This window comes from Mus caroli, unplaced genomic scaffold (assembly GCF_978045245.1).
Source record: "Mus caroli unplaced genomic scaffold, Mus_caroli_1 scaffold_20, whole genome shotgun sequence".
NCBI lineage: Eukaryota > Metazoa > Chordata > Mammalia > Rodentia > Muridae > Mus > Mus caroli.
In genome coordinates this window covers 52,287,069-52,303,343 of record NW_028227275.1, presented here as the reverse complement: position 1 = coordinate 52,303,343, position 16,275 = coordinate 52,287,069, and the positions used below count along the sequence as shown (strand labels likewise).

At 38.9% G+C, this 16,275-nt stretch overlaps 1 protein-coding gene across 1 annotated transcript; it reads right to left on the bottom strand.

Annotated features, from left to right (window-relative positions):
• Window positions 1-4,005: 4,005 nt before the first annotated feature.
• Window positions 4,006-7,850, bottom strand: LOC147000177 (secretoglobin family 1D member 4-like). The gene is made up of 3 exons (XM_085833975.1): window positions 7,796-7,850; window positions 4,910-5,103; window positions 4,006-4,080 (listed from the first exon to the last, which is right to left on the bottom strand). The coding sequence occupies exons 1-3, from the start codon at window positions 7,848-7,850 to the stop codon at window positions 4,006-4,008; spliced, it is 324 nt and encodes a 107-aa protein (XP_085690101.1).
• Window positions 7,851-16,275: the final 8,425 nt, after the last annotated feature.

Sequence of the window (16,275 nt, the reverse complement as noted above, 5' to 3'; positions counted from 1 at the left end):
TCCAACAGTAAAAAATTCTGGCCCATAATTGTTCCTGTCGGAAAGAACTGCAGAAACAAAAGTGGAGAAGAGCCTGAGGAAAAGGAGGTCCAGTGACAAGTCCAAATTGAGATCCAGCTCAGAGGGATTCCCAAGACCTAACACTACTACTGATGCAATGGTGTGCTTACAAACAGGGGCCTATCATGACTGCTCTCTGCAAGACCCAACAAGCAGCTAAAAGAGTCAAATGCCGATATTTACTCCCAACCAATCGACAGAAGCTGCTGACCCCTGTTAAATTAGGAAAAAACTGGAAAAAGGTGAGGAGGAGAGCAGCCCTATAGGAAGACCTGCAGTCTTAACTAACCTGGAACCCTGGGATCTCTCAGACACTGAGCCAATAACCAGGCAGCATACAATAGCTGATATGAGGTCCCCAACACACATACAGCAGAAGACTCCCAGGTCTGAACTCAGAGAAGATACCTGTAACCTTCAAGAGACTTTGGGCCCCAGGGAATGAGGAGGTCTGGTGGGGTGGGAGGGGAGATGTGGGACAGGAGGAGTGGGATGTGGAACAGTTGGAGGGTAGACCCAGAGGGGGATAAAGTCTGGAATGTAAAAAAAGATTAAAGAATAAATGAAAAAGGAAAGAAAAAGCAGTATATAAAAATAAAGTTTGGGTTTAACCCTCACCTGTATATTAATTAATTAATTAAATTAAGAATTAAAATATATTTACTGGAATAAATGATACCAGATTGACCTTTTAGAGGAATGACAGTTACTCTAGTTAAAGCATCTATCATTGAGTCGTGTGTCATGAACACATGACCCAAGAAGACACACAAACAGTGAGGAAATTCGTGATTGTGAAGGAAGGGAAAAGTAAAAACTGAAATTTTGAAAGCAAAAGGAAAATGATGAGTACAGAGATAGAGAGGAGACTTAAGTACTGAATTAAAATGAAATGATAGAATTTATAAAAGGATAAAGTTCTGAATTTGGAAAGAAGCATAAAAATAAACAAAACAAAAAATAAAGATAACTGTTTTTTTAATATAAATCTCTTTGGGTACATGGACCAAAGACTTAATGTGCAAATGATTGCTTAGAAGATGGTAGAAATATCAAAATGTGAAGCCAAGTGGAGCCTCATATGTCATCAGAGGAGTGTGCCTTGAAGGGACTGTGGAAATATACTTAACTCTTTTTATCTATTTTGAAAGTCTACCTTTAAGTGAAGTGGGAATAAGGGGTGATGCCAGCCCCCACTTTTCCCTTACCTTCTACAGAAGTCTGGAGAGTTGTCCCAGAAGTCATAAAAAAAAAGGAGAGCTACCCTAAGCCTCAGTGGCAGAAAATTATGTTTCACACCTCACCTGGGGAACACAGTCAAGTTGTCCAGCCCTAAGGGTATATGAGAGTGGAAAGCATGTTCAGCTCCTACCAGGCTGAAACTCTTGGGAATGATCCCATCTCCTCTACTGGGCAACACAGTGGAGCTGACTCTGAAGGTGGGGTACAGGTGAGCCTACCTGGCTTCTTGTCAGTTGTGGCATTGGGTGGCCTAGCTAGAGCACTGTTGGAGAGTTTACCTTGGTTCTGGAAGTAAGAGAGAGCCAGAAGGTTGACCAGCTCAGCTGTCATCCAGGCCCAGATCCAGGTCCTTGAGTTGGCCCACTCCAAAATCTATATTATTTGTGATCTATTGGAGGTATGAAAGAGCTGATCCTGTTCATCCAAAGCTTCAGGTTCTCCAAAACACAAGGTAACACCAAGATAACCAAAAGGAGTCCCAGTGAGGTTTCAATATTGAATCTCAGAAACCAGAGTCCTGGAGGCAGACCAGTGACTCTTTGATCACAATGAACACTTGTAATATAAGTGTTATAATGAACATTTACAAGAAAAGATGTGTAGAGAGCAGGGTATATTGTGAGACACACAGGGACACACTACAGCTTCCAAAATGACATGTTTTCTATGCTTTGTTTTGGTTTTGTTTATTTCTTTGTCTGTTTCTGTGTTTTTTATTTAGTGGGAGAGGTTGCAAGTATAGAGAGTGGGTAGAAGAGGATAGGGAGATATGGATGATTGAGCTACATGGTGTTCAACTAACAAAGAATAAATAATAAGTAAAAAAGTTATACATACACACGTATGTATGTATGTATGTATTACATGATGACAATAGTCCCTCCCTCTACTCCCCCGATCCCAACTCCTGACTGCCCATCTCCACATCCTATCCACTCAGCCACCATTTCTCCTCAGGAAAGGACAGGATTCTATTTTTTTAATTTTCCTTTTTTTATGAAAAAAATTATTAGACATTTTCTTTATGTATATTTCAAATGTTGTCCCATTTCCTAGTTTCCCCTCAGAAAACCCCTATCCATCTGCATGCTCCCCAATCCATCCACTCCCATTCCTGGTCCTGGCATTCCCCTATAGTGGGGTATAGAGCATTCACAGGACCAAGGGCCTCTCCTCCCAATGATGACGGACTAGGACATCCTCTGCTACATATATAGCTGGAGCCACAATTTCTACCATGTGTTTTCTTTGAATGGTGGTATAGTTCCAAGGAGCTCTGGGGGTACTGGTTAGTTCATATTGATGTTCTTTCTATGGGGCTTCAGTCCCCTTCAGCTCCCTGGGTACTTTCTGACTCCTTCAAGGACAGGCTTCTTATGAATATCAACTAACCATGTCATTACAAGCTGAAGCAGGCACATCTTCTATTTAGACAAAATGAGGCATCCCAGTAGAAGGAAAGTGTTGCAAAGGAAAGCACAAAGTCAAAGTCAGCCCCTGCTCCCATGTTCAGAGTCTCCAACAAAGAACAACCTACACAACTATTACATAGTGCAGATGGCCTATGTCAGTCCAATGCAGGCTCCCTCGTTCAGTTCAGGGTAATAGACTACCTTGAAAGTAGGCTTTCAAGTTTAGTGAAAGCTTGGATAGTCTGAATCCTGTGTCTTAAGTGTACAGTGTCTTCGGTAATAGGGACTTAGATTCAGTCTGGCTCTGAGAGTGAACCAAGGGCAACAGTAGCCTCCATTACCTTGGAAGTCATTTGGACTACCCTCTGCACAACCCTGACAAACACCTTGAATGGAAGTTTCTTGTGTAACTAAGGCCAGGCTTTTAAAACAGGATTATGATTGCAGAGAAAATAAATGAATGAATGAATAAATGAATGAATATGTGTAAAGTGAATATTAAATCTATAAATCTATACATTTGTAAAGTGAATAAATAAATTTTGAAAGAATGAAAACAACAGAATGAGGGAGAATGTAAGGAAAGTGTGTGTTCTGATTATCTGCCTGTGTGCTTTGTGTGTGATTACTAATGATGTTGTTCTTTTCATCAATCAGCAGAACAAGGTACCAAGAAATATTCAAAGAGACAGAAAAAAGCTCCACTAATTATAAATGAATATGTAGTTTTAATTAGAACACCAGATTGCATGTCCAAATTGCTGAGAAGTAGTACTGCACTTCATGGAGAGCTCAGTGGATCTACTTCAGGAAAGCTTATGACAACCAAGGCTTATCTTTCCGACTATGTGGCTTATCATAAGTAGTACCATAGGTTGAACTGGGAAGATACTGAGTTTGGAGTAATTAGGCAATGAGTGGCACATTGTACAGGGGAAGCAATGAGACAGTTTAGTACAGTGGTCACAGAAGATGCCAATGTTTGTTATCATATTTGATCATCTGTGTTTATGGCCACAGAAATGAGAAAGTTACTTGCAGGGCAATGAAGGATGGTGCTTGACCAAACATAGTGTTCCTGATGCCTGAACCTCAGGCTTGATAGTCAAGTTAAAAGAGGTTATCTCTTAACTTATGACCATCACTGAAAATGCAATTTTTATAATCAAAACCCAGTCCATGCAAGACCCAAGACTTAGGATAACAAGAGACAGATGGTTATATGCAAGGAATGTAATTTATTAGTGCAAGACGTTGAAACCTTCACATTAAGCAGGGAAAATCAGTTCATCTACTTTGCCAGTGGGGTACCAGGAAAAAATTTTGACAGCCATGCTTTCACACCACATTCACCTAAAATTTTTGCCTGGAAATAAACAGAAAGCAAAGAAGAAAGTTGAAGAGGGTCAAGGCAGCTCTACAGAATTGTTAACAAACTAAGAAACCATGGAGGGCACCGTAGAAAGACAGGAGGGGAAATGCAAAGTGTGCTCAGGGAAATAACATCAAATAATGCATATTAGTGGAAACTCTTTCCAAATTCAAGTGAATAAACTCTTAGTGTATTCAATAATGTGTCTAAACTCAATAGCTCACTAGAACTCTCTATGATCAGAAGGAAGCACACTGGGTCGTATCTCTGCATGGCTTAACTTCTGAAGATTTAGAATTGTGCCCTACATTTTCCTTTTAATGGGAAAACCAGAAGAGACCTGGGACAGAAGTCCATGAAAAGTATTGGAAACAGGAGGTTTGCAGGCTCCTGACAGGGCCAGCAAATTTGATAGAGAAATGCAGACTGGCAGTACTTTTTCCTGAAAGAGGTGGTCTCCAGCCTCCTTCCTCTCATCTGTTGGATTTTCATTTACCAACATTCCCCATATATTCAATAGAGATAATATCCATTTGTTATACAAAAAATAACTTCTGCAAAGGCCCCAGCAAGTCTAGAGTTAGAGTTGAATCCTCCTTTTCTAGGGCCCTATTTTTCCTTGTTAAGACGTCACATAGTGTCAAGTCCCAAGTAGAACTCTACAAGGAGGTACCAATCTGAGACATTGTCTATAACTGAATTCAGATCAGCAGTGTGTTTCTGAACCACCCTATCATTGATATCCTGTTTTGCCCCATCCCAACAGAACTTCAGGTCAACTTCATTTGTGACTTTGTGAGAGTGTAAAGCAAAATAAACATACCACTGCTCCTGCAATTTTAAGTCGGTCTAAATAGCTTATCTCGTCTACACAGTCCTTCACCAACAGTTTTGCATCAATAGCCTCTTGGGGTGGATCATAGCTCTTAAGGTTTTCTTCCAGGCTTTCCTTACTCCCTAGCAGGAAGAGCGCGATTTCTTTCAAAACGGGTTTACAGACCAGGCCGCCGTCACTAGCTAGAAAATGTAAGGAAAAAGAAAAAGAATTTATTTAATAAAAATTACTTGTTTTGTTTTGTTTCCCAAACAGGATTTTGGGAACAAACACCTGTCTGTTATTGAACTCATCTTTAGACTAGGCTGGCCTTGAACTCACAGAGATCTGCCTGTTTCTGCCTACAAAGTGGGGAGATTAAAGGAAAGAGCTATTGCCATCCAGCTACTTTTTATTTTTAATTATTTTTCCATGAACCTTCAGACTTGAGATGCAATTTTAACAGAATATGCTATATGTTGCAGTCAGGTACTGTGACTGCTCCTGCAAGACTGTGAAATTTCCTGAATACTACAAAACAAGGGACTGAAGGAAAATGACTGTGGGATTTATTTGCTTCTGTAACTTAGTACACATCTACAACTCCACAAAAAAAACCTTCAACAGAACATGTGTCCTGTCTATAACATGCTCAGGAATAAAGAGGAAGAGAGAATGAGGAAATGGCCAACCAATGACTGGTCCAACCTGAGATGAATGCTATGTAAAAGAGCCAGTTTTTGACCCTATCAATGATATTCTGCTATGCTTGCAGTCAGAAGCCTACTACAACTGTCTTCTGAAAAACAGATGGAAACAGATGCAGAAATCCACAGCCAAACAAAAGACAGTGATGGGGAATCTTCTGAATGAGTTGGACACAGTGAACTGGAGGTATCAAGGACACCAAGAAACCCTACAGAGTCAACTAACCTGTGCTCATGGGGCCTCACAGACACTTAACCACCAACCATAGAGCACTCACAGGCTGGACCTTTGCCTCCTACACATTTGTAGAAGATTTGCAGCTTGGTCCTCATGTGAGTCCTTTAAAAATTGAAATAGAGGCTGTGTCTGAATTTGTTGCCTGACATTTGATCCCTTTCCCCTTACTGGACTACCTGGTTGGGCCTCAGTGGGAGAGGATGTGATTAGATGGACTGTAACAGGATGTCCCAGGGTGGGATGATACTCAAGGGGGGATTCCCCTTTTCTGTGGAGAAGGTGGGGTTAGCGGGTAATGGACAGAAACATTTATAAGGCTGAACTGAGAAGAAAGGAAGGAAGGGGAGGGGAGGGGTAGCCCTGAATCAGGATAGTAAGCAAATAACTTTTTTTTTAAGTTAGAGATTTGACTGCATCTTCTGTAGCATATTTTAGGAATCTTGGATAGTTTGGAATGAATCTTTGCATCATCCAACTTTACATAAATGTTAGAATTATAATTTTACAAGACAGGAAAAGTAAAAAGTAAGAAGACTGATTATGTATAGGTGACATTTTGAAAAATGACAGAATCATGGCATGGCATCAGGTACAGTTCAGGGTAAAAAGCTAAAGTATCACAGATCAACAGTTTGCTGAACACCAGAGCAGATTTTGGAATCTGAGAAAAGTTTTGCTTTTACACAATGATGTTCAGATTCACTTCTAGGGAGGCTGACACCTACCTTATGGATTCTAAATATCTATGATAAATGTTTGAGTAGAACTGGAGAAATCAACTTTCCCAATATTGATTCCACATTTCTTTCAAGGATCTTAAAAACAACAACAAACACCAAGTCTCCATAGATGGCCTTGGATGACCTTAGACCCAAGTTCCTCATGTTTAACATCACCTAGTTTGGATCACAGAAATGTGCCACCAGACAGTTTTCCCAAAGACATGTCAATACTATACTCAGGAGATTCCCAAACAGTATCTGATGTGAGCTTTAAGCAAAACCCATCAGACTATAGGGAAATGTTGTAGGCTATATAGTATGAAGGGCTGCTAGGCAGACAGGAGGAGATGAAGAAAGGAAAGAGTGTAAATGCCTGTGAAACTTGGAGTTTTGTTTTTTGTTTTTGTTTTTGGTTTTGGTTTTTTTTTTTTGAAGAATATGTAGGAATGTCCTGTTTACATGCAAATGGGTTGTTTGTGAAAAATTCATGAATTTAAGAAAAGCATACATCTTACTGGTAATTACCACACTGTTTCTATCACAATTCTTGGTAGGACCTCCAGGAAACTGAGAAGACGACACAGGCATGCTTATTCTTAGAGTATAGTTGAAATGTATTACTCACAGACTCAGAGTTAGGAACAGAAAGCTCTCTCAAGTCACCTTCCCAGATACAATAAAGGAAAATATGACACAGCAAACAAAAACCCTTTAAAAAAATAATTCCTGACCTTTGTTTATAATGGTCTTTTGAGTAGTGTCCATGCCCACCCAGTCAAGTTCCCTAAATAGTTGAAAATTAGTTGAATATATCTGGATTTTTTTTTTTTGTTTGTTTTCTGGAGAGTTAATAAAAGAGGTTGGGAGACGAGTTGGGCATGGTGGTGCATGTCTTTAATCCCAGCACTCGGGAGGCAGAGGCATAGGCAGGCAGATTTCTGAGTTTGAGGCCAGCCTGGTCTACAAAGTGAGTTCCAGGACAGCCAGGGCTACACAGAGAAACCTTGTCTCAAAAAACCAAAAAAAAAAAAAAAGAAAGAAAGAAAGAAAGAAAGAAAAAAAGGAAGAAAGAAAGAAAGAAAGTAAAAGAAAAAGAAAAAAGGTTGGGAGAAATTTTAGGTTATTGGTCTTTTCCTTACCTCAACCTTATTACACATGAACATACCAACTGGTCAAAGAGGCAAATGTACCAAGAGATATGGCTGGATTAATCATAAATAATACTCACCTGCATAGCAACGAAGAGCAAGACCGATCAGAAAAAGACACACGATTGGCCTCATAGTGCTCAGTTTGCTTTTAGACTTAGCAAATAGTGAGCAAATGGACTACCAGAGTCCATAGGGACCAGGGATATTTATACATAGTGAGGATTATGGTTCTGCCCTCAGGCTAGTGGCAGGTCACAAAGTCTGGTTTAGACCCTCCTTCTGTGTCACCAAAGGCTGATCCCCTCCTCACCTTCCATCCTCTTGGGCTGGAGCCCAAAAGAATAGCCTCATGGGAAAAACCAATGTTCCTTCAGGCAAACTTTCCCCTTTACCAGGAAGCAACTGTGATAGTTCAGTTTACTTTTGAACTTTTCATTATTGTGCTTCACTTCTCTCCTTCTCAACAGGCAGGGTGGCTTCTGACAACAGGGTGACATTCTCCAGGACACTGAACCTACAAATACCTGTCCTGGAAATTAGAGCTTTGCACTTGGACCCTGCCAAAACTCATCCAACTTTCAGCACTGAACTATTCAAAATATCAGGAAGATCCCAAAGAAAAAACTCAATGCAAAAAGCAAAATAGACTCCAAATTAGTTCAGGAAAGAAATACTGAACACATGAAGCAAAACATATAGAGCAAAAAACTTAGAAAACACTAGTAAAGCAAAGACACAGTTAGTCCAAACTGAGAACACACTAAAGAAATACACAGACTAATGCAGAGACAATGGACAAGACTGGAAGAAACTGACATGAAACGGGAGCTATTACCTGCTATACCCTAGAAAGAAAGCACAAAGGGTTGGCCTAGGCATGATCAACTTCATGACAAGAAATATAACACACAAGCAGGAGCCATTTCTGAGCATGAATATTCTACCAAAATGAGCTCATAAAGAATTTTAAAAATCTGAACAGATTACATTGTGTTATTGGAGTATAAATGTAACAAAAATTCCCATACTATGGATAACAAGATCAGGACAAAATGGCTTTCCTACTGAGCTCTACTAAGCATTTAGAAAACTAAGAATACTTATTGCTATTTTATTCCAAAGCTTCATGGTAGGGAATTGTTCTAAGGGGCCAGTATTTCTCTGATCAAACAGTCACATAAAAGTGCAAGCAAACACACATAAGCACATGCAAGCACACACACACACACACACACACACACACACACACAGAGAGAGAGAGAGAGATGAAACACACAAAAGTTCAGTATCCTTCATGAATGTACTTTCAAACATCATCATCATTTTTCAGTAGAGCCTTTTCACATCTTGATCAAAGATGCAGTATCTTAGTTTATTTAAAGGTCTTTACTTGTCTAGAGGTTAAAGATCCAGCCTTGGAGAACCAGCTTGAGTACCCATGAAGGAAGGCTCATGTGTACTTCCTGGAGAAATCACATTTGTTCTTGGCAACTAATTCTGCTGATTGATAGGAAGAACAATGTCATTAGTAATCTCACATGAAGCACAGTGGTCTATAATCAGAGCACACACCTTCCTGATATTCTGCTATTCTCTTATTTTAACTCATTAGTGTGTCAGTCAACTATTCTTTTCTTGTTACTTGTTCCTGAAACGTGTCCCCTGTCCCTAACTGACCTAGGTTTTCAAACACAAGATATTGTCTTGTCATTATCTACTCTCCTGTGTGCACATCCCCCGCCTTACTTGTCTTTGGGAGTAGCAACTGTCTTGAGCCCTGAACTCCTCCCAGTGATTAGTCTCATTGCTGATATCTTTGTTTTGGATTTTTAAAAACTGTACAGCCATGCCACTACTTTTATTTTCATTTTAAGACATGTGCTATTAGCTAAAATTAAGCATGAGTGATATATCACACATTTTATATAAACTCTGAGCACAAAATATAATAAAATTATTTATTTTATTTCTTTATTCCTTTTCTTTTTTTTATTAATAATTCCATTTATCTACATTTACATTATATGCCCCTTCCCAGTTATTCCTCCACAAGTCCCCATTCCCACAACCTCTCTCCTCCCTCCACTTTGCCTCTATGAGGATGCCATTAAAGTTATTCTTTAGCAACTTCTTAAATATATACAATGCATGCTAACTGACCTCACCCCACACTGTCTGGTTTCTCTCACATGTGAGTTTCCTCTGCCTGTGTCTTGTGTTGTCATCCTTTCCTTTTGCATCCAGTAGTTTCAGAGTGTGGTGCTTTATGTTGGAGTCACTGATCCACTTGGACTGAATTTTGTACAGGAAAAGGAAAGTTTCCTTGCAGATGACAAAATTTTATATATAAAAGACTCAGAATACTACCAGAAACTCTTGACTCTAAAAAAATTATAAAACCCTTGTAAAACTCTGAAATCTGAAAATGATCCCCAAAGTAGCAGAATATAAAATTAATTCATAAAATCAGGAGCATTCCTATGATGACGATGTACTGGCTAATACAAATAGTAGATAATAGGCATAAAGTACAGGATATCCACATTACACTGCACAGTCGCAAAGAGGCTAAACAACAAGGAAGGCCCAAATGGTGCTGCTTAAATTTCACTGAAAAAGCAGAATCAAATAGTCATAGGAGGTAGATAGAGGAAGAGAATGGGGCAGGGCATAGGGGAGGAACAAGGAGAATGAATCGAAATCAGCAGCTGGTGGGGTGGACAGTGAGGGGCATCTATAGGATGTGCAAGAAAGCCCTTGTAGGGGAGGCTCACAAGAGTGTATGGGGTGACTTTAGATGAGACTCATAGGAGTGGGGATATGGATCCTTCAATGGTCACCTCCTCAACAGGACCCATACTGCAGGGATAAGGACAACAACCTACACACAAAATTTCAACCCAAAATTTGTACTGTCTACAAGAAATGCAAAGATAAAGATTACTGAGGGAATGGCCAACCAATATCTGGCCCAACGCAAGACCCATCCCATGGGAAAGCACCAAACCATGATGCTATTAATGGTAGTCCATTATGTGTGGAGAAAGGAGCCTAGCATAACTGCCTTCTGAAAGGCTTCACCCAGAAGCTGAAACAGATGTAGATGCCTACAAACAAACATTGGACAGAGTTTGGGGAGTCTTATGAAACATTTAGGGAAAAGATTGAGGGACCCAGAATGGAATGGAACTCCACAGGAAGACCAACAGAGTCAAATAACCCGGACCGTTGGGAAATCTCAGAGACTGAACCACCAGCTGAAGAGCACACACTGAATGGACCATTGAACATATGTAGCAGATGTGCAGCTCAGTCCTCATATGGGTTCCCCAACAACTGCAATGTGCGAATTCTTTTTCTCTTACTGGGCTGCCTTATCTGGCCTCAGTGGAAAGGATGAGCCTTGCAAACACTTGATGTACCATGGTGGGGGATACACAGGAGTGCCTTCTATCCTCTCATAGGAGAAAAGAATGTGGCGATTGGGGTGGGACTTGTGACAGAGGGACTGGCAGGAGAGGGGCAGCAATCAATATTTTAAATAAATAAATAAATAAATAAATAAACAAATAAATAAATAATCACACAGTGAAATTAAACAGGCCCAAAATTTATACTGTATTTAAATACAGTTAGAACTGCCATTCTGAAACTGTAGAGCTTCAAACTGTATTTTACACTTCCTCTATCAACTATTATTTCAAACTCGTGTCCACCGCAGAAAACGGAACAACTCCAACAGTGTTAAAACTAGAAACGGAATCAGCTTCCTATTAATTTTCAAGAGTCAAGTGTCCCTTACCTACATTCAGTCTTTCCACAACCCCTAGTACTGATCTTTTCATGTTCACTTGTCTCTTGTTTTTCATTTTCAATATATCTAGGAATATTTAAGGAATTTATATTTTAATGAGTCATTTCAGTAATTGGAACATATTTCTACTTTTAAGAACTACAGTCAAAGGATGTGTAATTCACCCATGAAAGCAAATAATACGGTGGAATTTTGAAAGAAAGTATGTTTTAATGAATTATTACAGTACATAGAATCCATTTTTAAGAGATACAGTTGAGGGGTGTATAATTCACACATTAGAATATACAATACCATGGTTTTAAAATAATATCTTGAAACAAAATTAACTAATGAAGTGAAAGCCTTCTTCAATAGAAAATTTAAGACACTAAGTCACAAAATTAAGGCAAATTGGGAGACCATAAATGTTCATGGATTGGAAATCCTAATGTTTTAAATGGCCATTTTACCAAGGCAATCTATAGACTTAATGAAGTTCCAATTGGAATTTTCATGAAAAGTTTCAAACAACAGCAGCAACAATCTTACTTTGGAATCAGAATCAAAATCTCCCACAGTAACTCAATCAATCTTTAGCAAAAAGAACAATGCAGGATATGCTACAATACATGATTTGAAATTAGAGTATATAGTCATATGAGTAAAAATAGCATGATACTAGCTTAAAGCAAACAGTAGTTCATTGGTTCTCAACCTTCCTAATGTTATGACCATTAATAAGGTTCCTCAAGTTCTTGTAATCCCCAGCTAATATTAGTTTCAGTACTACTTCACACCTACAAATTTTCTGCTTTTATGAATCATAATTTAAATATCTAATTTGCAGGATGTTTGATGTGCATCTCCTGTAAAAGTGTCACTCAACTCACAAATGGCCTGCAACCCATAGATTGAAAACCACTGCTATAGATCAATGGTACTGAATAGAAGGTCCAGAAAGAAGTTCATTTAACTTCAGTCACTTGTGTCTTTAAGTTTTTCTATTGTCTAATTTAATTTTTGAGAGCTGCACATATGAATGCTGTATCAGGTCATTCCCATCCCTCTTTCTCACCCTCCAACTAAATAAAATCTTCAGTACCAGCATCTTATCTGGCATCTCATCTCTCTGTAGGGATATCATGCATTGTATTTCTACTTGTGGCTTTTTGTATGGATTCTAAAGATCAAACAAAGCTCTCCAGGCTTACATGTCAAATGGCTTTACCTGCTGTGCCATTTCCTTGGCACTAGTATTTACCATTTTTATTTTTAAATTTTGTGCATTAAAAAATTCATTTGCTTGTACCTTTAAATTTTTCATTGTTTGGCAATTTCACACATGTATACAATGTGTTTTGATCATATAAACCTGTATTAGCCTTTCAACTCTTCCCAGACTTCCCCACCTATCCACCCAACTTCATGCCTTCTTTTCATGGGCTACTGAGTCCAATTAGTGTTGTCCTTATGTGCATGTGTGCAGGGGCATCTGCTGACACATGGACAAAATACTAGTGGCCAATTGTTGAAGAAAACTGACTCTCTCTACATCTGTTCACTTCAATTGTCAAAGGTCCTCAGCTTCATGAGCCCCTCTGCCATCTATGTTAGCATTTTGGTTGGTTTCACCTTCATATAGTTCATGTGTAGGCAAATCACAGCCACTGTGAATTCATATATGCAATGTCTCTTATGTATTCAGAAGACACTGTTTCACAACACTCCTCCTTGAACTCTTGCTCTTAAGGTCTCTCCACACCTTCTTCGACAGTGTTCCATGAGCCATGGGGGAAGCCAGGACATTTTATGTAGGCCAGGGCCCTCCAGAGATACTTCTCCTGTACTCTGACCAGCAGTGAGTGTCTATCTGATTCCCATTTGCTACAAGATGAAGCTTCTCTGAAAGGAGTTGAGAATATCACTAATCTGTGGATAGAGAGATAAGTAATTAAAAGGCAGTTGATAATCTTTCTATTAAAATAACAAAACAACAGTAATAGGTTCTCCCTTAGTGTCCGTGACCTCCTCTGCTACAGATTTACAGTACTATGCATAAGTTCAATCAGAAAGCTATTGCTACTCCCATAACATTCACACCACACCGGCATCAATGGTATATCCTGCCAGGTCAGTCACTTGTAGCTCTCAGAGTTTGTGGCTGAGTAAAACCATTGATGATTTTTTTTTAATTAGGCAGGTTCTACAGCAACTTCTGCTCTTATGGATAACAGTATCCACTAGAGAGGAATTTCTCATATCATAACTAGCTTCATTGCTCATGCCCAGTGATTCAAGTGTGTGGCGTCTTCAGCTAAAGGGTCTTACCATCTAATACTTTTGGGTAGCTAAGAGCAATGAGGACAGTCTGTTTTATTTGGGGGCTCTATGAGACTTCTTTGACAAACAACTCAAAGGAAGAGATCCTGAACCTGGCAATGTAATTTGTATATAATAATCATAAATTCCCCATATAGAGAGGCTTCATTCAAACTCTTGTTTTGTATGTGTATGTGGAAGCTTCTCAACTACCAAGTTTTCATGTGGCTTTTTAAATATCCTTAGTGTTGGCTATCCCTGCTCTATTCCATCCTCTTTTCCACATTCCAAACCTCTCCCAACCTATACCTTTCCCCATAGTATTCCTCTTCCTCTCTTCATACCACCGTATTCTGCTAACCTCCTTTCCTTCAGAGTCTCCTAACAATGGCCTCTTTGCACTTGTCTAATTTCTAAAGGTACTTAATTTCCAAGTTAATCACACATATCTAAAGATTTAAAGCTAAGATGTACGTAAGAAAGAGCACATGAGATTTCTTTGGGGGGTTTCTCCTCCTTACATATGATTTTTTTTCCAGATACACTCATTTACTTGCAAATTTCAAAAATGTATTCTTCATTGCATCAAATTTAATTTAATTTAATTTAATTTAATTGTACCACACTCTTAATATTCAGTCATTTTCTCATGCACATCTGGGCTATTTCCATTTCCTAGCTATTGTGAATAGAGAAGCAATGAGTTGGCAATGTAGTAGGTTATAGAAAACTTCCAGTCTATATGCCAAGGAGTGGTATATCTCGGTCATATGGTAGGCTTATTTATAGATTTATGGGTAACCTTCACATTGACTTTCATAATAGTTACACCAGTTTGTATTTCTGCTGCCAACGTACAAGTATTGACCATTTTCCACATTCTTGCCAGAATTTCATTTCATTTCATTTCTTGATGACAGCCGTTTGACCACAGCGAGTTGAATTTCAAAGTAGTTTTCATCTGCAGAGTTCATGCTAAGCTGTTTCTACAGCCCAGGTCAATTCTTATTTACACTAAAATGATGGCATTATTTAATGTCAGGATTATTTCTGATATCTTTCTTTCATAATTCAGAGCAGAATATGTCAAGATCAAAATTTTGTTTATGATGAAAGAAAGGAGCCATGTGAATACCTATGTGTGTGCTTTCATTCTGAGTTCATGGCCTTCAGTCAAATTCAAGAAAGGACTTTAACGGTGAATAGGCACACTGTGTTCATTCCCAGGACATAATAATGATGTACATAATGCCTCAGACCTTAACTAACTCAGCTTGTCATCTGCTGATGTCACTGTTAAGGCCTTCTCTTTTATGTCAAAAATATGTCACAGGCAGTACAGGTGTCTAGAGTAGAGAGATTAAACTTCCTGGTTTTCATGACTCCTGTGGGTACCTTGTCTCTGAGGAATCAAAAGATAATAACTTGGTCCAGAAAGGGCACATTAGCAGAATCAGGGTACCAAATATGACAGAGGAGCATTGCCCTTGACCCTGAGCTTGCACTAGATGGTCTTCAGCATTCCTCAGTATCTCCGCATAATGGGGCAACTAGGTGCATTCAGGATGATATGGCCATCAAATGTCCACATCCTGGAACAAGTATTTACAGGCCACCTTCTAGAGTAAAGCATTATGGGATTAGAAATTTTTGGGGGTGGTTCTTTGAAGAAACTCATGGTCTAGGTTGTGCAAGATAAAATTACATTTATGTGTACATTGCTTTATGGAAGTCTTAAGAAATAGTCTCATTAGCAGATTTTGACAACTGGAATACTTCTTGTTCTTATTAGAGGGAGAAAATATAAATGACATTGAATAAAGCAACTTGTTTATTTATAGATAACAAGCTACATGAAAAGAGACATTTTCTGATTGAAATATTCTTTGAAAAATATATTTTCTTCAAAATTTTAAATCTGATTATCAAGAATCTTGAACATTAAATAAATATTCTTTAAGCATTTGCAATTAGATACCCCTGATGTATAGCATTAATAAACAACAAAAAATGAGATTTCCCTCTTTTCTGTCCTTCTATATATCTCTATTTCTCCCTCCTGTACAAGGCAAGACCAACTTCAGACACAAATGTACAACCCTTAAGGTCTTTAGGTCTTTTGAAGTCCAGAAATAGGGTGGGATATACTTTCATAGAATAATGATTTCAGAAGAGGGCCCAGGACTTGGACATATCTTTGTAGGAAGCTAGACATTTGTTATTTAAAACATCAATACATTATTTTCTTTACTACTTTCTTTTCTACCTTTGGCTTTGTTGCTCAGCATTTGAACTCTCTACGTGACCTGCTTTGTGGTAGCTTCAATCATACCTCAAGTCTTTCCATAAGGAAGAACACAGGCCTGAACTTTCCTGGTGGGCACCATTCCCAGCCTGGCCCTTCTGCACAGCACAAGAGGAGCTTCCAGGTTTCTAACACAG